General features: G+C 44.6%; 1 protein-coding gene across 1 annotated transcript in view; it reads left to right on the top strand.

Moving 5' to 3' along the window:
* Window positions 1-564: 564 nt before the first annotated feature.
* The window catches only part of LOC144497662 (uncharacterized), a 62,854-nt gene continuing 40,482 nt past the window's right edge, over window positions 565-22,936 (top strand). The window contains exons 1-2 of the mRNA XM_078219105.1: window positions 565-728; window positions 19,760-20,065. Of these exons, the coding sequence (XP_078075231.1) occupies window positions 644-728; window positions 19,760-20,065 (391 nt within the window). The 5' untranslated portion in view covers window positions 565-643. The remainder of the gene's footprint in view (window positions 729-19,759; window positions 20,066-22,936) is intronic.

The raw sequence follows: 22,936 nt of genomic DNA, 5'->3' as shown, positions 1-22,936 counted from the left end.
CAGCAGGAGCCTGTGTCTGCTTTTCTGGCTTCTTTCCCAGTTAACCCTTTATGTGCCAGGCAGCCATTTTAAAGTGTGCTCCCTTGTATTTTTCCCCTTACAGGTACATGAATAGGGAGGGAATAGAGGGATACGGACTGAGTAAGGGCAGAAGGTTTTTTTCAGTTTAGTTAGGGCAGCATGGTCAGTGCAGGCTTGGAGGGCCGAAGGGCCTGTTCCTGTGCTGTATTTTTCTTTGTTCTAAGTACTTAGCAAGTAATTAAGATCTGGAAAGTGCTGTTTGAGAGTTTAACAGAGACGGGTTCAATCGAGGCATTCAGGAGGGAATTGAATTCTGTTGTATAAAGAAAAAATGTGCAGGGTCATCCCGGAGGTGGGGAGGGGGGGAGGGGGGAATAGTATCGTTCATTGGAAGAGCTAGCCGAGAAACGACGGGCAGAATGGTCTTTTGCGCTGATACATTTTAATGAGATTCGCATTACAAAAAAACAATAACAAAAGTACTTCCTGTCTTTAGGAAATCCGCTTTCGACAGCAGTGACATTTCGGGGCGGGTCTGAAACGGGGGAAACAACGTTTTGTGGGAGATGGAAAGTAAGATGTTGTCCCCGTGAAGCTTGTCTTGGATTTTGCTGGAATCGAGATGAATTATCGATTCACTCTTTACGTTCTGCCCTTCATCCTTCTGCTGTTGGAGCATCTCAGTCCCCGTTCTGTCGGTGAAACAGGTACATTGCTGACTGGGGGGACGAGGTTAACATTGGGGTCGAGTCTGGGGGGCTGAATGTGAGCCAAGCCAGGGGTCGGGAATGCAGAGGAAGATCAGGACAGGGAGCGTTCTCTTGTGAAATTGCTGTTGCCTTTAAGCTAAAGGCTTTAAACTTGTACATCCGGCCACCTGATCCAATGTTGTTGAATGCAGTTAGTATGCAAACACATGTCAGAGAGCACTTTACACACGTGGGCGGATCACCCCCAGCTATACCTGAGTAGCTATACTTGCTCTCCCCACTCCTTCCTCAATGCTAAATTGTCAGCCTGCATTGAGGCTGGGGTCTCAATGCCGAGCCTCATTGAGCAGAAATTTCTTCCAGCTAAATACAGGGGAGAGGGATGTCATTCTTCGATCCCAGTTACTGACTCTCTCCCTCTCCCTGGCGATAGTCTGAAGCTAAACTAGACAGTTTGCAGTCTTGGTGTCACATGCAGCTGTGAAGAGAGTTTATCAGCACCATCACTGAGGCTGTCTATCTCCATGTCCGCAATATCGCCGGATTCTACTCCTGTCTTTGCGCATCTGCTGCTGAAGTTTAAAGTTTATTTATTATTGTCACAAGTAGGCTCACATGGGCGGTATGGTAGTATAGTGGTTAGCACTGCTGACTCAGCTCCACCAGGGAGCTGTGTTCGATTCCCGGTCTGTGTCACTGCGGGCCGTGCGGAGTCTGCACATTCTCCACCGTGTTTGCGTGGGTTTCCTTCGGGGGCTCCGGTTTCCTTCCACAGCCGAGTGTGGGTTTGGTGCATCGGCTATGCTAAAATTCTCCCACAGTGTACCTGAACAGGTGCCGGAGTGTGGCGACTGGGGGATTTTCACAGTAAGTTCATTGCAGTGTTAATGTAAGCCTACTTGTGAGATTAATAAATAATTTTTAAAAAATTAACACTGCAATGAAATTACTGTGAAAATCTCCTCGTCGGCACACTCTGGTGTCTGTTCGGGTACACTGTGGGAGAATTTAGCACGGCCAATACACCTAACCGGCATGTCTTTCAGACTGTGGGAGGAAACCGGAGCACGTGGAGGAAACCAACGCAGACACTGGGAGAATGTGCAGACTCTGCACAGACAGTGACCCAAGCCATGAATCGAACCCAGGCCCCTGAGACAGCAGTGCTAACCACTGTACGACTGTGCCACCCCAGGTGGTTTATGGTTTAGAGAGGTGGTGGATTGCGAGACTGGAGTGGGTTGTTTTGCAGGAGTTGAGTTGGGTGCTGGTGAGGGGTTGACCGGGGTGGAATGTTCAAGGGGAGTTGGGACACCAGTGATGAAACCGGACATGTTTTGTTTTGGGATGAGTTTGGGGGGTTTTCAGAATGAGAGAAAGGTGTTGACCAGGGTTGGGGGAAGGTGGTGAGAACTTAAGTACTGTGTATTTGTGTGGTGTGTGTGTTTGTGTGCGTGTGCTGCACACATGTGTGTGTGAGTGGTGGATGTGTGACATGCATGTGTGCATGGCATGTTGTCTGTCATAGATTTCATTAACGATTAAGGACGGCTGGACTAGCCGTTCAAATGCAGGTCTGAGGTTAGGAATCCTGCGACGAGTAACTCACCCCCTACTCTCCAAAGCCTGTCCACCATCTACAAGGCACAAGTCATGGAATATTCTGCACTTGCCTGGATGAGTGCAGCTCCAACAATACTCAAGGAACTCAGCACCATCCAAGACAAAGCAGCCTGCTTGATTGGCAGCCCATCATAAACATTCACTCCCTCCACCACCAGCGCAGCGGCAGCAGTGTATACCATTTCAGTTTAAGTTTATTATGTCACAAGTAGGCTGCAGTGAAGTTACTGTGAAAATCCCCTAGCCATACTCTGACGCCTGTTTAAATACACCGAGGGAGAATTTAGCATGGCCAACACATCTAACCAGCACGTCTTTTGAACTGTGGGAGGAAACCGGAGCACCCGGAGGAAACCCACGTGAACACAGGGAGAACGCGCAGACTCCGCACCCAAGCTGGGAATCGAAACTGGGTCCCTGGCGCTGTGAGGCAGCAGTGCTAACCACTGTGCTACCGTGCCGCCCACCTACAAGACGCACTGCAGGAACTCAGCAAGGTTTCTTAGATAGCATCTTCTAAACCCATGTTCCTTCCCTCAGTCAAAATCCTGAAACTCCCTCCCGAATAGCACTTTGGGTGTACCGAGACCAAATGGGCTGCACCAGTGCAAGAAGGCCACAGACCACCACCTTCTCAGGGAAAGAAGGGATGGGCAATAAATACTGGCTTAGTCAGTATTGTCCACATCCCATGACTGAATTAACTAAATCATAATAGTAAAAGTTTTTATAAATATATAAAAAGGAATAGAGTGGCTAGAGTGAATGTTGGACCCTTGGAGGACGAGAGGGGGGAGTTAATAGTGGGAAATGAGGATATGGCTGAGTCTTTAAATAAGTTTTTTGTGTCGGTCTTCACGGTGGAGGACACAAATAGTTTGCCAAATATTAACGATAGAGGGTTGGCAGCAGGAGAAATACTTAATACGATTAATGTTACCAGAGAGGCAGTGCTGGGTAGACTAATGGGACTGAAGGTGGACAAGTCCCCGGGTCCGGATGGAATGCATCCCAGGGTATTGAAAGAAATGTCAGAGGTAATAGTGGATGCGTTAGTGATTATTTATCAAAACTCGTTGCATTCTGGGGTAGTGCCGGTTGATTGGAAAACGGCTAATGTTACGCCGCTGTTTAAAAAAGGAAGGAGACAAAAGGCGGGTAACTATAGGCCGGTCAGCTTAACGTCTGTAGTAGGGAAAATGCTGGAATCCATTATTAAAGAGGAGATAGCAGGGCATCTGGATAGAAATGGTTCGATCAATCAGACGCAGCATGGATTCATGAGGGGAAAGTCGTGCTTGACGAACATGTTGGATTTTTATGAAGATGTGACTAGGGCGGTTGATGGAGGAGAACCGGTGGATGCGGTGTTTTTGGATTTCCAAAAGGCGTTTGATAAGGTGCCCCATAAAAGGCTGCTGAAGAAGATTAGGGCACACGGAGTTGGGGGTAGTGTGTTAAAGTGGATTGGGGACTGGCTATCCGACAGGAAGCAAAGAGTCGGAATAAATGGGTGTTTTTCCGGTTGGAGGAAGGTAACTAGTGGCGTGCCGCAGGGATCGGTACTCGGGCCGCAACTGTTTACCATTTATATAGATGATCTGGAGGAGGGGACGGAGTGTAGGGTAACGAAGTTTGCAGACGACACAAAGATAAGTGGAAAAGTGAATCGTGTGGAGGACGGAGAAGATCTGCAGAGAGATTTGGACAGGCTGAGTGAGTGGGCGAGGATATGGCAAATGGAGTATAACGTTGAGAAATGCGAAGTTATACACTTTGGGGGAAATAATAACAAATGGGATTACTATCTCAATGGAAACAAATTAAAACATGCTACCGTGCAAAGGGACCTGGGGGTCCTTGTGCATGAGACGCAAAAGCCCAGTCTGCAGGTACAACAGGTGATCAAGAAGGCAAATGGGATGTTGGCCTATATTGCGAGGGGGATAGAATATAAAAGCAGGGATGTCTTGATGCACCTGTACAGGGCATTGGTGAGGCCGCAGCTGGAATACTGTGTGCAGTATTGGTCCCCTTATATGAGGAAGGATATATTGGCATTGGAGGGAGTGCAGAGAAGGTTCACCAGGTTGATACCGGAGATGAGGGGTTTGGATTATGAGGAGAGGCTGAGGAGATTGGGTTTGTACTCGTTGGAGTTTAGAAGGATGAGGGGGGATCTTATGGAGACTTATAAGATAATGCGGGGGCTGGATAGGGTGGAGGCGGAGAGATTCTTTCCACTTAGTAAGGAAGTTAAAACTAGAGGACACAGCCTCAAAATAAAGGGGGGTCGGTTTAAGACAGAGTTGAGGAGGAACTTCTTCTCCCAGAGGGTGGTGAATCTCTGGAATTCTCTGCCCACTGAGGTGGTGGAGGCTACCTCGCTGAATATGTTTAAAGCGCGGATGGATGGATTCCTGATCGGTAAGGGAATTAAGGGTTATGGGGATCAGGCGGGTAAGTGGTACTGATCCACGTCAGATCAGCCATGATCTTATTGAATGGCGGGGCAGGCTCGAGGGGCTAGATGGCCTACTCCTGCTCCTATTTCTTATGTTCTTATGTTCTTATAATGACTTGTTCCTTAAACTTCAGCATGTTATAAACCAACATATGATGTAATTGGTAACTCCGCATAACTTCAGACAATGATTAGATTGTGAACTGCTTAACTACTATATCTTGTTCCAGTTTGCTTAATCACATTATTTAACAACCGCAGTGGGTTTAACCACTTTTAACAATCGCCTTTTGACATTTTCCACAATAGATTGTCATTCTTTGCAACTTAGCCTTGGCAATAAAAGAGAAATAACAACATAAAAAGTTCATAAAAACATCATTAAAAAATTATTGAACAAAGTGTGGGTTTTCTTCCGACCCTCTGGACGCCCTTTCCTCAACAACTTGTATCTCATAGAAATCATAGAAACCCTACAGTGCAGAAGGAGGCCATTCGGCCCATCGAGTCTGCACCGACCACAATCCCACCCAGGCTCTACCCCCACATATTTACCCGCTAATCCCTCTAACCTACGCATCCCAGGACTCTAAGGGGCAATTTTTAACCTGGCCAATCAACCTAACCCGCACATCTTTGGACTGTGGGAGGAAACCGGAGCACCCGGAGGAAACCCACGCAGACACGAGGAGAATGTGCAAACTCTACACGGACAGTGACCCGAGCCGGGAATCGAACCCGGGACCCTGGAGCTGTGAAGCAGCAGTGCTAACCACTGTGCTACCGTGCCGCCCCGTGCTGCAATTTAATGTGGTAGAACTTCACAAGCTGTTTCCTCTGATTATTATCTTAACAGTAAGCTGTAACCGGAGATATTGTAACAAAGAAACTAGAAGCAGGAGTAGGCCATTCAGCCCCTCAAGCCTGCTCTGCCATTAATTTTGATCATGGCTGATCATCAAATTCAATTATCCTGATCCCCGCTTACCCCCATATCCCTTGATCCCTTTAGCCCCAAGAGCTATATCTAATTTCTTCTTGAAATCACACAACGTTTTGGCCCCAGCAACTTCCTGTGGTAATGAATTCTACACATTCACCACCCTCTGGGTGAAGAAATTTCTTCTCACCTCAGTTCTATAAGGTTTGCCCCTTATCCTCAAACAATGACCCCCTGGTTCTGGACTATTGAAACAGAGTTGGTGAATAGGTGGGGTTTACATGTTTTCTTAAAAGCGATGGCGAGGTTTATGAGGAATCTCCAAAGCTAACCAACCACCTGCGAGCAACGGTATCCGATGTGCATTGGGACAAATTGGGGACCAACCCATTTCCACAGTAACCAAACTGGGAAGTCATGCCCATTGAGTAAAGCAATCCAACAGGAAGTTAGGAGTGCTATCGACACCTCTCAAGGATCCGCAATTAATGCATCCCACTCCATCAATGTAGAAATTTGAATCCTGAGTGAGCTAACACCTGACCTAACAAACTTCTGGTTTGTGGTTGTGGTCATGTGGGGGTTAAATGCTCTACGACATCTTTCCCCCGTCAGTCAGTGTAATTTGGATGTTAATAGGAGAATGTGCAAACCCCATGCAGGCAGTCACCCAAGGCCGGGATTGAACCTGGGTTTCTTATCATTGGAGTGAGGGCGTCAATTGAAAATAACCCAGCAACAAAGGGTGATATTGTCACGGGACTAAGAATCCAGAGAACCAGAGTCAAACTCTGGGGACCTGGGTTCAAATCCTACCATGGCAGATGGTGGAATTTGAATTCAAGGCAAATCTGGAATTAAATGTCTAATGATGACCATGAACCAATGTCGTAAATCTGGAGTGCCCTTTAGAGTAGAAAATCTATCATTCTCATCTGGCCTGGCCTGGCCTTGGCATAGTGATTAGCACTGCTGCCTCACAGCACCAGGGACCTGGGTTCAATTCCTGCCTTGGGTCACTGTCTGTGTGGAGTTTGCACATTCTCCTCACGTCTGCGAGATGGTGCAAAGATGGTGGCACAGTGGTTAGCACTGCTGCCTCACAGCGCCAGGGCCCCAGGTTCAATTCCAGCCTTGGCTGTGTGGAATTTGCATGTTCTCCCCGTGTCTCTGTGGGTTTCCTCCAGGTGCTCCGGTTTCCTCCCACAGTCCAAAGATGTGCAGGTTGATTGGCCATGCTAAATTGCCTCTTCGTGTCCCAAGATTTATAAATTAGGGGGATTAGCCGGGTAAGATGCATGGGGTTATGGGGATTGGGGCTGGGTGGGTTGTAGTTGGAGCAAGCTCGATTGGCTGAATAGCCTTCTTCTGAACTGTAGGGATTCTATGATTATAAGTTTCATGTGCAGGTTAGATGGATTGGCCATGCTAAATTGATCCATAAAGCAGGATTTTCCAGCCACATTCGCCCAAGACTGGAAAATCCCGCCTGAGGTCAACGAGCCTTTGAATTGCCCTGTCCTGCCTGTGACGATTCCCATCGTGGGTGGAACGGGAAAATTCCACCCTTGGTGTCGAGGAAATTAGCAGGGTAAATATATAGGGTTACAGGTTAAGGGCCTGTGTGGGATTGTTGTCAGTACAAGCCTGATGGGCTGAAAGACCTCTTTTTGCACTGTAGGAATTCTATGATTTTCTGATACATGTGACTCCAGATCCACAGGAATGTGGTTGCTCTTAAATGACAGGCAATTAGAGATAGGCAATAAATATAGGCCTCCCACATCCTGTAAATGAAAGGTTGCTTTACTTGTTCATACTTTCTCTGCGTGTTACTAAGGAAAGTGTATGACTCACACACAAAGATTAATTTGAGATTAAAAAAATAGATGCATAAAATTTGAATCAATTGTTTGAAGCAGATCTGACCTACATATTGAGATGTCTGAAGTGAAGGGTAGGATTGCCTCAGCAGCTGTGATAGTTTCCACTGGATGTTAGGGGATACAACAGGGTATGGGGCACCCTTGTAGGGTACTGCAGGTGTGGCACTTACAACCACCCAGTTACACAAACAGATGGCGGCCTACTCTGTGGATGTCACGACCTTAAATGTTTGGTTCTCAGATGTTACGCAATGCCTCGAGGCAGCTTTTCCTGCCTTTTGTATTATTTGTTGGCAGGCAAGGAAAGAAAGGTAGTTATTGCAGCATTTGTTTTGTAACAATCATGTTCATGCTGAATCGTGTTCCATATCATATAAATGGGAATCCCCTTCAACAATTGAAACTTGCTGGCACAGAGGTTAACACTGCTGCCTCACAGTAAGAAGTCTCACAACACCAGGTTAAAGTCCAACAGATTTATTTGGTCGCAAAAGCCACTAGCTTTTGAAGCGCTGCTCCTTCATCAGGTGAGTGGGATTTCAGTTCACAAACAGGGCACATAAAGACACAAACTCAATTTACAAAATAATGGTTGGAATGCGAGTCTTTACAGGTAATCAAGTCTGAAAGGTACAGACAATGTGAGTGGAGAGAGGGTTGAGCACAGGTTAAAGAGATGTGTATTGTCTCCAGCCAGGACAGTTAGTGAGATTTTGCAAGCCCAGGCAAGTCGTGGGGGTTACAGATAGTGTGACATGAACCCAAGCTCCCGGTTGACGCCATCCTCATGTGTGCGGAACTTGGCTTTCAGTCTCTGTTCAGCGACTCTGTGTTGGTGCGAGCCAGGCAAGAGTGTTCTCTTCCTGTTGGGGAACACTTCAGCGGTCACGGGCATTCAGCCTCTGATCTTCGGGTAAGTGTTCTCCAAGGTGGCCTTCACGACACACGACAACGCAGAGTCGCTGAGCAGAGACTGATAGCCAAGTTCCGCACACATGAGGACGGCCTCAACCGGGATCTTGGGTTCATGTCACACTATCTGTAACCCCCACGACTTGCCTGGGCTTGCAAAATCTCACTAACTGTCCTGGCTGGAGACAATACACACCTCTTTAACCTGTGCTCAACCCTCTCTCCACTCACATTGTCTGTACCTTTAAGACTTGATCACCTGTAAAGACTCGCATTCCAACCATTATTTTGTAAATTGAGTTTGTGTCTTTATATGCCCTGTTTGTGAACTGAAATCCCACTCACCTGATGAAGGGGCAGCGCTCCAAAAGCTAGTGGCTTTTGCTACTAAATAAATCTGTTAGACTTTAACCTGGTGTTGTGAGACTTCTTACTCTGTTTACCCCAGTCTAACGCCGGCATCTCTACATCATGGCCTCACAGTGCCAGGGACCCAGGTTCAATTCTGGTCTTGGGTCACTGTCTGTACGGAATTTGCACGTTCTCTCCGTGTCTGCGTGGGTTTCCTCCAGGTGCTTCGGTTTTCTCCCACAGTCCAAAGATGTGCAAGTTAAATGAAGATCATGTTTGGTTTTCAGGTGTTTTGCAATGCCTCTAGGCAGCTTTTCCTGCCTTTTGTGTTATTTGTTGGCAGGCAAGCAAAGGTAGTCATTGCACCACTTGTTTTTGAACAAATTCTGAATCATGTTCCATTTGGGTAAATGGGAATTCCGTTTCAACAATCCAAACTCAGTGGCACAGTAGTTAGCACTGCTGCCTCACAGCGTCAGGGACCCAGCCTCAAGTCACTGTCTGTGTGGAGTTTGCACATTCTCAACGTGTCTGCATGGGTTTCCTCCAGGTGCTCCGGTTTCCTCCCACAGTCCAAAGATGTGCAAGTTAGGTGGATTGGCCATGCTAAATTGCCCTTTCGTGTCAGGGGAAATACCTTTTTGCACTTGAAGGAAAGCCATTAAGTCAGTGGATTTTATTTACACTTGTAGAAAGTTCATTGAACTTAAAAGTTTTATATTTATGAGAATGTCTTCTCTGACACTTCAGGAGATGTTCCAGTTTGACTCCACAAGGAGAAAATCAGTTAAGCCTTGGAGCCCATTTTGAAAATAGTTTTTCAACTCAGTCCAAGGTTTAAAAAAGTAAATTTTGGAACGGATTTCTCGACATTTGCCATACCTTAACTGCCCATCATAACGCTATCCTATCAAACCTGTTAATCATTGTAAACATGTCAATTAGATCTTCCCTCAGTTTTCTATTTGGAATAATTTAGGCCTATCCTTTGTAGGCATGGGGAGATGGTGGTGCAATGGTATTGACATTCGGGTAAGCTCTGGAGCCCTGGCTTTGAATCCCCCCTGAAACTTGAATCCTATAAAATCTGGAATTAAAAGTCCAATGATGACCATGAAGCCATTGTCAATTGCTGGGAAAACCTGTCTGGTTCACTAAAGTCCTTTAAGGGAAGGAAATCTGCCACCTTTACCTGGTCTGGCCGACATGAGACTCCAGATCCACAGCAATGTGACTGACTCTTAACTCTGAAATGACCTAGCAAGCAACTCGGTTCAAGGGATGACTAATAAACCCAGCCAGCGATGCCCACATCCCACGAATGAAGAATTTGAAAAAAAGTCTGCCCAGGTATCACTCGGCTAAATCTGTGCTCACCCAAGGCAATTTTATCTTTATTTCAGGTAGGACCAACAACTGAACACAATATTATTGTCGGTCTAAGCAGAGCTCAGTATTCCAGTTCTAAGCACTAACATCCCTTTTAAATTCCTTCTTGTACCCGTCCACCAGTTGTTAGTGATTTTTGTATTTAGATGCCTAAATCTCTGGGCTCATTCATGATTCCTGGCTGCTCGCAACTTTGAAAATACTCTGTACTCTGATCTTTCTTAGGTCCAGTGTAGATGAGCTTACAGTTCTACATGCTGAACTGCACTCTAATTTATCAATGGAGTAATAACTCCTCCGAGGCCAGTTTTCACCAATTTTAGATTTGTTTACATAGTTGGCAACACTCAGACAGGTACTACCTTATATGGAGTATAAACGCAGAGTGCCAGTAACACTGGCACTCCATATTATGTACACATGCAGGGATCCCTGATTGGACAAGCCATTGCTGACCCAATAAGGGAGCTCGTATTCTAAGAGGTCCACATCGTAGTCATTACTTCCCTCCCCCTTGAGGTCCAAGAAACCTTGGGGGTTCACTCGCCTCGAGAGCCTCTTGAGACATTTAAGTGTTGGGTCCGGTTCTTCAAGCTCTGCGCCCATTGTAGGATGGGTGTAGTCAACTGGTGCTCGTGCCTTCATCTAGAGCACCGCGGCACATCCCTTATTTCTTCTGGTTGAGAAAATTTCATTCAACTTTGTATATGCATCGACTGAGCATTCACAGCACCATGGGGAAGAGAATTTCAAAGATTCACAGCTGTCTGAATGAAGAGATTTCTCATTTCAATTCTAACTATTAACCCATATCTTGAGACCATGGGCTAAATCTAACCAAAAACTGTCTCCAGCAAGGAAAGTGATGTGTTGTTCTCCAGATCGTAGGACATGCTGCCAAAAAATAATCAAGGGCGCGTGTTTCACCTATCATACAGGGGCTGGGGCCTAAACACGCTGGTAAAACCCGGCTGCATAGAGATCTGATCGCTATTGCTAAAGGGCACCCCAATCAAAACCTGAGTAAATCCGCCCCCCACCACCCCCAGTGGTCTAAGGGGCTCCCCTACCCACCCTTGATCAGAGTCATCACTTCTCTATCCCCCTTCCACCGCACATCCACAGTCTGAGTCAGCACCCGCCAGCACCCAATTCCACCCACCCACAACGGCCTTCGCCGGCAGCCCCAGCTCCTCCTCAACATAAGAACATAAAAAACATAAGAACTAGGAGCAGGAGTAGGCCATTTGCCCCCCCCCCCCCGTCCCCCCGTCCCCCCCGAGCCTGCTCCACCATTCAATAAGATCATGGCTGATCTTTTTGTGGACTCAGCTCCACTTACCCGCCCGCTCACCATAACCCTTAATTCCTTTACTGTTCAAAAATTTATTTTAAAACATTCAATGAGGTAGCCTCAACTGCTTCACTGGGCAGGGAATTCCACAGATTCACAACCCTTTGTGTGAAGAAGTTCCTCCTCAACTCAGTCCTAAATCTGCCCCCGCTTCAAGTTGTGAAATGATTCAGTGATACCAAATGAATGACAGTGGTTATATTTCATTCGTTATCAGTAAGATTAAGAGGTATGAAACTTTGTTTCCATGAAGTCCTGGATGGATTACCACATAACTGCACACAACTGTCGTGTTCCGAGCATAGTCATACATACAATCATACAATCCCTACAGTGCAGAAGGAGGCCATTCGGCCCATCGAGTCTGCACCGACAACAATCCCACTCGGGCCCTATCCCCAAAACCCCACATATTTACTCTACTAATCTCTCTAAGATACACATCCCGGGACACTAAGGGGCAATTTAGCATGGCCAAACAACCTAACCTGCACATCTTTGGACTGTGGGAGGAAACTGGAGCACCTGGAGGAAACCCACGTAAACATGTGGAGAATGTGCAAACTCCACACAGACAGTGACCCAAGCCAGGAATCGAACCCAGGTCCATGGAGCTGTGAGGCAGCAATGCTAACCACTGTGCCGCCGTGCTGCTCAGTCGTTTCAGTCAATGTGCTATGTAGATGTATGGTCCCTCCACCAGCTCATACTTCCACAATGGTTCATCTGCAGAATGGCCCTGAACCTCTTGGTCAAACATATCATAAATGCCTTTCTAACATCCTTAAAATACTGCAAAGCCTTTGGAGACCAATTTAACCGAAAGCTATGATTTGAGCCCAGTTCTAGTAGATGCCGTATACCAATCATAGATACCCTATAGTGCAGAAAAAGGCCATTTGACCCAATCGAGCCTGCACCGACAATCCCACTTGAGCCATATCCCCATAATCCCACATATTTATCCTTGCTAATCACCCAGACACTAAGAGGCAATTCAGCATGTCCAATCAACCTAACCCGCACACATTTGGAGTGTGGGAGGAAACCAGAGCACCTGGAGGAAACCCATGCAGACACAGGGAGAATGTGCAAACTCCATACAGCTTGACCCAAGGCAGGAATCGAACCCGGGTCTCTGGCACTGTGAGACAGCAGTGCTAACCACTGTGCTACCGTGCTGCCCTTCTGAACACTCAGGCCTGATCACTGTTTCATACCCTGAATGTCGTCTGTATTTTTGCTATTCTCGGACTGTTATTAGTTAATTATCATTTCAATGCTAGTGAATAGTAAAAGCCAGGAATATATGTCATTCAGCTGATTGAGATTCAAAGTATTATTGTCTTCTCTGCCCTGTATTGGTGTCTGGAATTTTACAAAGGTGTGTTTATCTAATGGTTTTCACATGTTTTCATGCACATTAAATTTCTACTGAAGTTTAGCTTTTTACCATTTGGTTCCTTTTAAACATTTGGGATCAATTAATGCGCAGACCACAGTTTCCCATCAAGCCATCTCTCAATCACATTTACCCAGGACAAATTGCAAGCAGGAATGGAAATGTGGTTTAGTGTAAAATTCAGTGTAAGTGTCAGAAGCTCAAATATACAATGTTCCGGAAGTCCTTTCAAAAGACAAGAGTGCAAAGTCACATAGAATAGAATTAAACAATTGTACAGTCAATCACAGTAGAACAAAGAACAGTACAGCACAGGAACAGGCCCTTTGGCCCTCCAAGCCTGTGCCAATCACGTTTATATTCCTTCATTCCCCATTTGTTCATCTGCCTATCAAGATAAGTCTTAAATGTGGCTATTGTAACTGCCTCAACCACATCACTTGACAGTACATTCCCACCACCCTCTATGTAAAAAACTTTCCCTGCACATCTTCACTGAACCTTTCACCCCTTATCTTGAACTTGTGCCCCCTTGTAATTGTCATTTCTGCCCTGGGAAAAAACTTCCACCTGTTCACCCTATCTATACCTCTCATTTTATAAATTTCCATCAGGTCGCCTGTCAGTATTTAAATTAGTTTTTGTTATGTTAACAAGAAAACTGATGTAGTGATTTCCCAGTATTCTTAATGTGGAAGCATTTGGTGGGGATTAGAGTTACCCAGTGAATGGCCCCTTCTTCCAAGCAACCCTGTAAAATAAAACATAGAAGAGTTTATTTAGCGGTGTTTTTAGTGCCACCTGCCCTGCCAGAAATAGTAGCTGATGATAAAGCCATTGTAAGAGTTTTGGAAACCACAAGCTGACAAGAAACAGAAAGGGCTTGAACAAAGCCTCCCCAAACATTTTGATTACCGACCTGGGTTTAACCTCATTGTCTCTCATTGTCTCTTCAAGACCAGCAGCTTTCCACGTGGCAGGTTACAGGAGTTTACCAAAGTGGTTGTGTTGGTTCTTTGTTTGTTCTTTTCCTTTGTACCTTCTCTTCTGCGCTGCGCAAAGTCTCCTCAACGACTCCTTCTTTACTCAATCAAAACCATTTATGAGTTTGAACACCACAATCACCACAATCAAATCTCCATTTAACTTTCTGTTTAAGATGAAGGACTCTAGTTTCTGGAATTTCTCCACATAACTGTCGTCCCCTTGACGTTGGTGGTATTTTAGTAAATATTTTCTGCACAAACCCGAAGACTCTGTCATCCTTCTGCAAATACGGTGCCCAAGTCCAGATCATTAATATTTATCAAAAAGGAGAGTGTTTCTATTATCTTGGAGAACAGAATATAGTAAAAGTTTAACCAGTATTTTATAAAGGTTAACATTAGTTTATATGTCCGCTGTGGCTCAATTGGTCGGTTCAAATCCCACTCTAGTGCTTGAGCACAAAAATCTAGACTGACATCCCAGTGCACTACTGGGGAAGCTGCACTGTCAGAGGTGTTGACGTTCAGATGAGGTGTTAAACAAAGCCACACATTGGCAGCTATATGTCCTATATACAACAGTGGCTACACTCCAAAAAGTACTCCATTGGCAGCAAAGTGCTTTGATAGGTCTGGTAGTTGTGTCAAGTATCATGTAACTTCCACTCTCTCTTAATTCCTCCTTGCTTTCGTATTTTATTTCTGGAGTAATAAAAGGCTATTTTAAAACCACTGTCAAATGTTGAAAGATTTCTGTACATAGACCCAAAGTTTCTCTGTTCTTGCATTCCATTCCAAATTGCACTGTTTCATTCAAGTTGTCTCTCTATATTCTTCCTAACAAAATGCACCACTTCACACTTCTGTTTGATCATCCATGCTAAATTTAATTTGCCATGTGTCTGCCATTTTACCAGTAAACACCTTCCTCATGTCTATTATTTGCCACATTGATTACTACATTTCCGAATTTTGCGTCATCTGTAAACCATGAAATTATCGCGTCTGGATTATTAATATTAATCAAAAAGAGCAATATTTCAAATAACTTGGAGAATACGACTGAATACCTCCATCAGTCTGAGAACTAACTGTTTACCCTACTCTTTACCGGTCTGTACTGTTAATAATCATGTAGTGGAGTTGCCTGGGCTTGCAAAATCTCACTAACTGTCCTGGCTGGAGACAATACACATCTCTTTAACCTGTGCTTAACCCTCTCTCCACTCACATAGTCTGTACCTTTAAGACTTGATTACCTGTAAAGACTCGCATTCCAACCATTATCTTGTAAATTGAGTTTGTGTCTGTATATGACCTGTTTGTGAACACAAGTCCTCACTCACCTGATGAAGGAGTCTGAGACTCCGAATGCTAGTGCCAAATAAACCTGTTGGACTTTAACCTAGTGTTGTGAGACTACTTACAATAATCATGTATCCGTGCTATTACTATCTCGTTAATCCCATTAACCTGCTCCGTTACTTCATCAAAGAACTTTATCATGGGCGGCATGGTAGCACAGTGGTTAGCACTGCTGCTTCACAGCTCCAGGGTCCTGGGTTCGATTCCCGGCTCGGGTCACTGTCTGTCTGGAGTTTGCACATTCTCCTCGTGTCTGCGTGGGTTTCCTCCGGGTGCTCCGGTTTCCTCCCACAGTCCAAAGATGTGCGGGTTAGGTTGATTGGCCAGGTTAAATATTGCCCCTTAGAGTCCTGAGATGCGTAGGTTAGAGGGATTAGCGGGTAAAATATGTGGGGGTAGGGCCTGGGTGGGATTGTGGTCGGTGCAGACTCGATGGGCCGAATGGCCTCCTTCTGCACTGTAGGGATTCTATGATTCTATGATCAAGTTAGTCAAACATTCTTTGCCTTTAACCAAGACATGTTTTTATTTATTACTCCATGCTTTTTCAAATGTCAACTAATTTTATCCCAAATTAATTTTGACACCACTGTTATTTAGCTGACTGTCCTTGTCCCCACAGTCCCTAACGTCAGCTAGTCTCCTCATAGCCAGGGTTCAGCGGGGGCTAACTTTCAACTGGGATGCTCATTTCAGATGTGAGTGCTGTACCTGTGCATAGGCTCCAGCCTAAGGCTCAAACCAAGGTTGTTGTTTGGTCTCATCCAAATATTCTGGGTGGGTTACCAGGGCATAATGAGAACACAAATGTAGCTCAGCATCAGGACCAAAATGTCTGGGCCCTCCATAGTTTGAAACAAAATGTTAAGCGCTGGAGAGCAGTGACAGGAGCTGCAGACCATGCAAGCAAAAAATAAATTAGCAAAATCATCTGTTGCAGTATGGCTGACTTTTGAGTGCCCCACCCTTTCCCCCCAAAGACATCTATTTACAGGACATCAGTTGGCTGTTCAATCCTGGTACCAAATGTGAGGACTCCAAACTGGCAACAGGTTCCTACAATCAACATAAGACTTCAACAGTAATAAGGTTCTTGCTGCATCAGCTGTCCCTGTTGTGAGGTCGACTGAGAAAATGAACCATGGGACGTTCTTGGCCAGTCATTTCTTTTCCAGAAGCTGCTGAGAATTCCTCCCCTTTTCAAAGATTTTGAAATAGTTTTGCATAAATTTGTGAAGTACCACAGACCAGGGCACACAAGTTAACACTGCAAAAATTATGACTCAATTTTTGGTACCAAAAATCATGCCTTTGCACATGCTTAATATATAAGTTGACCCTCCACCCCGCTCTGCTTTTTATGGTTCTAGACTTCTATTAGTAACCTCACTTTTTCACTGCAGAAATGCATGTTTTACATTTACCTGATACGGTAGTCGGAACATGAAAAACATTCATGTTCTTTGCTTTGTTGCAAAGATAAGCGGCAGTTTCAGATTGCGAAGAATAGAGTGTATAGGAATAGTGAATGACAAACAGAAATATTTTTTTTAAATTTGCTCATGGGATGAGCGTGTCGCTGGTTGGACCAGCATTAATTGCCCAACCCTGACGGTATTTAAGAGTCAACCACATTGCTGTGGGTCTGGAGTCATATGTAGGCCAGGTAAGGACAGCAGATTCCCTTCCCGAAAGGACATTAGTGAACCAAATGGGTTTTTATAACAATCGACAATGGTCATCATTAGACTTTTAATTCCAGATTTTTATCGAATTCAAATTTCACCATCTGCCGTGGTGGGATTTGAACCCAGGTCCTCAGAGCATTACCTTGGGTCTCTGAAGTCCAACGACAATACCGCTACGCCACTGCCTCCCCATTTCCAAAACAGTCTGAAGCTGCTTTCTGCTAACTCGTCAAATAACTCAACTGCAGTGGAAAAACTGGTGTGAGAATGGAAGAAAAAAGCAATCCGACCTGATGAGAATGCCCAAAACCAAATGTGCCATCAAAAAGGGACCAGCCAGTGGCCTGGTCTTGAGAAGCAAATATTGGAATGCGTTTTCAAATCATTGGAGCAGTTTTACATCGTCACCAGGAATGAAATGTGTTAAAACACACTTAAGTGTTAGCCAAATTGAACCCAGACTCCAGCAAAGATTTCAGACCAAGTTGATGTGGCCGACTTAGGGAATGAAACAGTTCAGTGTAGAAACTGAAAACCAAGGTTGCTCAAAGACTACCAAAAGACCTCAATGTGAAAGTAATGTTTTCATCGATTATCAGACAGCAGTAAAAAAAACCACAGGTACCTAGTAATTCACATCACCAAAATGGATAAAGCTTCTGTAAATTTTGATATGTCCAGCAACCAAACAATGAAATGGAAAGAGTCTGAAACAGTTCTACTGGGAACAAGAGAAGACACATTTCACAATGGCACTCGCCTCCGTGACAAAGAGAATTAAATTAAAGCCTATAGTAATTTTCAAATGAACATCACGTTCCCTGAAGGAGCTTTTTTCAAGTGTACTGTAACAATAGTTAGATGCATGAAGATGCAGTGGAGTTATGGATCAATAATGTATGGAATAGCCATCATGATAGCCTATGTAGAGGATTGTTTTTCAAGCTGGAGGTCTGTGATCAGCGGTGTGCCTCAGGGATCACTGCTGGGTCCACTCTTATTTGTCATTTATATTAATGATTTGGATGGGAATTTAGGAGGTTATAGTTACTAAGTTTGCAGATGACACCAAGATCGGGGCGGCACGGTAGCACAATGGTTAGCACGACTGCCTCACAGTGCCAGGAACCCGGGTTCGATTCCCGGATTGGGTCACTGTCTGTGCAGAGTTTACACGTTCTCCCCATGTCTGCGTGGGTTTCCTCTGGATGCTCAACTTTCCTCCCACAGTCCAAAGATGTGCTTGTTAGGTTGATTGACCATACTAAATTCTCCCTTGGTGTACCCGAACAGGCTGCGGAATGTGGCGACTAGGGGATTTTCACAGTAACTTCATTGCAGTGTTAATGTATGCCTACTTGTGACACTAATAAATAAACTTTAAAACTTTAAACTTTACTAGGATGCTACCGGGACTTGATGGTTTGAGTTTTAAGGAGAGGCTGGATAGACTGGGACTTTTTTCCCTGAAGCTTAGAAGGCTGAGGGGTGATCTTATAGAGGTCCATATAATAATGAGGGGCACAGATCAGCGAGATAGTCAACATCTTTTCCCAAAAGTAGGTGAGTCTAAAACTAGAGGGCTTAGGTTTAAGGTGAGAGGGGAGAGATACAAAAGGGTCCAGCGGGGCAATTTTTTCACACAGAGGGTGGTGAGTGGAACAAGCTGCCAGAGGTAGTAGTAGAGGCGGGTACAATTTTGTCTTTTAGACAGTTATATGGGTATGATGGGTATAGAGGGATATGGGCCAAATGTGGGCAATTGGGACTAGCATAGTGGTTGAACAAAAGGGCGGCATTGACAAATTGGGCCAAAGGGCCTGTTTCCATGCTGTAAACCTCTATGATTCTATGCAAAGAATGTAGCTTATTAGTTTGGGACATGTTCGAATCCTGTATAAGCAATGAGATCAAGAGGTGCCAGCGAAGAGCTAACACCCACATCACAGTTATATCCGGGGAGTTGAACATTCATAGTTCAATCTTTTGGATTTGTGCCTTTGTAAGATATCCAAGGACCATGTTTGCACCAAATGGAATAGTTGGATAGTTAATGGAAAAGAAAATTTCACTAACTGTGTAAACATATGCATTATTCTGATGTTTTGTATGCTTTTGTTATCAAATTGTAAGATGCTATGAGCACAAAGTGGAATCATATTCTGCAAAAAACATTTTTAGAATTTATTTTATGGGATGTGGGCATCACTGGCTAGGCCAGCATTTATTGCTACCTTTTATGGACACCTGAGGGAGGGGGTTGAGTGATACAACATGTTATATTCTGCTAATTTGAGGACATGCCCATTATCTCTGTTACTTCCCAATTCTGTATCTGTTTACCTTCTTTCCCTGGGATTGGCTTTCCTCTTGGAAGGGACAGTTTCAGTCTCTTTCTACCATGTGAGGATAGGGAAGAGGGGGATGATAGCGATGGTTTTTGACCCTGTGCAGCCCTTGTCCTTACCCTTCTCACTGACTACTTGGCCCCTTACTATGAGAAGGAGAGAGAGAGGGAGAGATGTGTCATCCCTCTGCCCTGAGGCACCTAAAGGAGTGGAATCGCTATTACACCCGTTGTTGCTTTTTTTCATATTTTTTGAAATTGCATGTCAGGATTTTACTGGCACAGTTCAGAGGAGTTAACTTTCTGTTTTCTGTATATCAGATGGAAGGAAGAACATGTTTGGTGCCATTGGTTCCTCAGTGTTACTGGACCCTGAATATGGAGCAGCTCTGAACAACAGTGAGGTTATATGGGAGTTCACTGACAGTGATGGAAAACCTGTTCCTATTTTGGATTATGTACCAGGTTTCCCGCAAGAGGAACCAAACAAAAACTTCAGATCACGTTTATTATTTATTACATCCAATGGGTCTCTGATGTTGAACAATTTACAACCCAGTGACCAAGGGGTTTATACTATCACTGTAGGTGGAGTCTGGAAAGGGAGTATCATTTTGGAACTCATAGGTAAGTGCTTTCAATGCTTTATTACTTTGGGAATGACAAACGTTTCAGCTCATTAACTGTTCATTACATAAGAACAACCACGAATAGGAACACACACATTGTAGTCAACCCCTCAAGCCTAATCTGTTATTCTATTAAATTGTGGTTGATCTGCTTCGCCCCTGAATTTATCTGTCTTTCTTACTTAATCTCCCACATCTATTACCCAACAGAAAAAATCTATTGATCTCAGTACATGCAGACCTCAACTTTACAACGCTCGATTTGGCATTTATGACATTTATAAATTTGCACCCTGTTTCAGCTTCACAGCTCTGGTTTCCGGGTCCCAGGAATGAAGAGCTTGACGTATGAGGAACATTTGAGGACTCTGGGTCTGTAACCCATGGAGTTTAGAAGGATGGGGAGGGGCGGGGGGGGGGGAGGGGGCGGTGGTGGATTTCATTGGAAATGACAGAATACTGAAAAGTCTGGATAGAGTGGATGTGGGGAAGATGTTCCCATTAGTTGGAGAGACTGGGATCCGAGGGCACAGCCTCAGAGTAAAGGGATGACTCTTTAGAACCGGGATGAAGAGGAATTTCTTCAGCCAGAGGGTGGTGAATCTGTGGAATTCATTACCACAGAAGGCTGTGAAGGCCGGGTCACTGAGTGTATATAAGACAGAGATAGATAGGTTCTTGATTGGTAAGGGGATCAAAGGTTACGGGGAAAATGCAGGAGAATGTGGTTGAGAAACTTATCAGGCATGGTTGAATGGCGGAACAGACTTGATGGGCCAAATGGCCTAATTCTGCTCCTATATCTTATGGTCTCACTTTGTGGTCTTATGATTCCAACCTTATGACTCTTTTCCGGGTCTGTCTGACCCCCGAATGATCCTGTGGAGGTGGAGAAACCCCCCTTCGATTTTGTGGTAAAAATGTGGCCTGACAGTACAGAGACAGATAGGATGACAGGCAGAGGGAGCAGTGGAGCTGAGGAAGCAGTGATACCTGGGTTTTGTGCACCTAGTTTACTAACACCGAGAGCACAGTAAATATGCTATCATCACACTAGGCTCATCTTTTAGCGTATCCGTGCAGTTTAATCTCTGACAGTGACCTGCTGGCTGACGAATACCTTCAGACAAATAGCTTACCAGTGCCTGGACTGCCAAGCAGATACACAAAAAAGCCAAAAGTTTTGGATAGTAACATGAGTTCACAAACCAATCACCCATTTTTAACATTGTACCTCTGGGGAAAAATGGTTCTGATTCTGACGGATCAGGAGGCAATGTCTCCATCCACAATGGACTGGAAACCAACTAATATAAAAGAAAATTTCCTGAACACATGTCAGAAACAGGGGCTTGGCACAGTGGTTAGCACTGCTGCCTCACAGCTCAGTGACTCGGGTTTGATTCCCAGCTTGGGTCACTATCTGTGTGGAGTTTGCACGTTCTCCCCGTGTCTGCGTGGGTTTCCTCCGGGTGCTCCGGTTTCCTTCCACAGTGCAAAAGACGTGCTGGTTAGATGCATTGGCCATGCTAAATTCTCCCTCAGTGTACCTGAGCAGTGTACCTGGAGTGTGGCGATTAGGGATTTTCACAGTAACTTCATTGCAGTGTTAATGTAAACCTACTTGTGCCACTAATAAATAAACTTAAAAGTTAAACTCTTCACCACTTTGCCCTTTACATTGTTGCTATCTTAGTCTTCATTCAAGCCCCTGTTTTATACTAAATATTCTTTGCACTTCTGTAAATGTCTTCCTCTATATCTTGACTTGGTGATTTTATAATGTACGTCCAGTGGTGTATTGGTACCTGTACTGTTTCTTCACTCTAATGAACTGACCTTAATCCCAATGGGACACCCTCTCTCCTCCATCACTGCCAACTCTCCATCTTTTTCTCCTTTCTGGTCTTTGCTGTATCCCAGATTATTTGCTACCCATTCTTGCCCTTTTTTGACCCAGGTCTGCATTATCATCAGACAGATTCCCATTTGGCTAGCCGTGCCTGCACCAACCTATTTACCACACTCCAGGCATTCACATAGCTGCAACAAAATATAGCATTCTATTCCCTCTTACTCTGACTCTGCTTTATTATTTCTTTCTTCAGTGTTATCTCTGTCTCTCCTAAATCTTTGAGTACCTTGGATTTCCTCTCTAATTTTACCTCCTGGTGCCCAACCCCTGCTAAGTTATTTTAAAGGTGTGGAGATGCCGGCGTTGGACTGGGGTAAACACAGTAAGAAGTTAAACAACACCAGGTTAAAGCCCTGTTTGTGAACAGAATTCCCACTCACCTGAAGAAGGGGCTTGGGGCTCCGAAAGCTTGTGTGGCGTTTGCTACCAAATAAACCTGTTGGACTTTAACCTGGTGTTGTTAAACTTCTTACAAAGTTATTTTAAACCCTTCCCAATTCCTAATGAGAATTAGCTGACAGCTCAGCCTCCCATAAAAGGATTAATTGTGTTGATAACACAGTTAGGGAGAAGGTGAACAGTTATGGTGATAAACTCTTTTATCTTTGATCGCTTTTGTCAATGGCTTTAGTGTTTATTTATACAGGATAAGGCATTGCCAAGTAATTATAGGTTTGGCCGTACAAAGATCTGGTTGGACAACATTTTTAAAAGTGTTATGTAGCAGAACAATTTTTTCAATTAAACTTATGATTGTTTTTGATTTGATTTGATATATTATTGTCACATGTATTAGTATACAGTGAAAAGTGTTGTCTCTTGCGCGCTACACAGACAAAGCATACCGTACACAGAGAAGGAAACGAGAGAGTGCAGAATGTAGTGTTACAGTCTAGGGTTTAGAGAAAGATCAACTTAGTGTGAGGTAGGTCCATTCAAAAATCTAATGGCAGC

The sequence above is a fragment of the Mustelus asterias genome, chromosome 8 (genome assembly GCF_964213995.1).
Source record: "Mustelus asterias chromosome 8, sMusAst1.hap1.1, whole genome shotgun sequence".
NCBI classification, from domain to species: Eukaryota; Metazoa; Chordata; class Chondrichthyes; order Carcharhiniformes; family Triakidae; genus Mustelus; species Mustelus asterias.
Note: the sequence above shows the minus strand (reverse complement) of the source record. Positions and strands in the feature narration are given on the sequence as shown.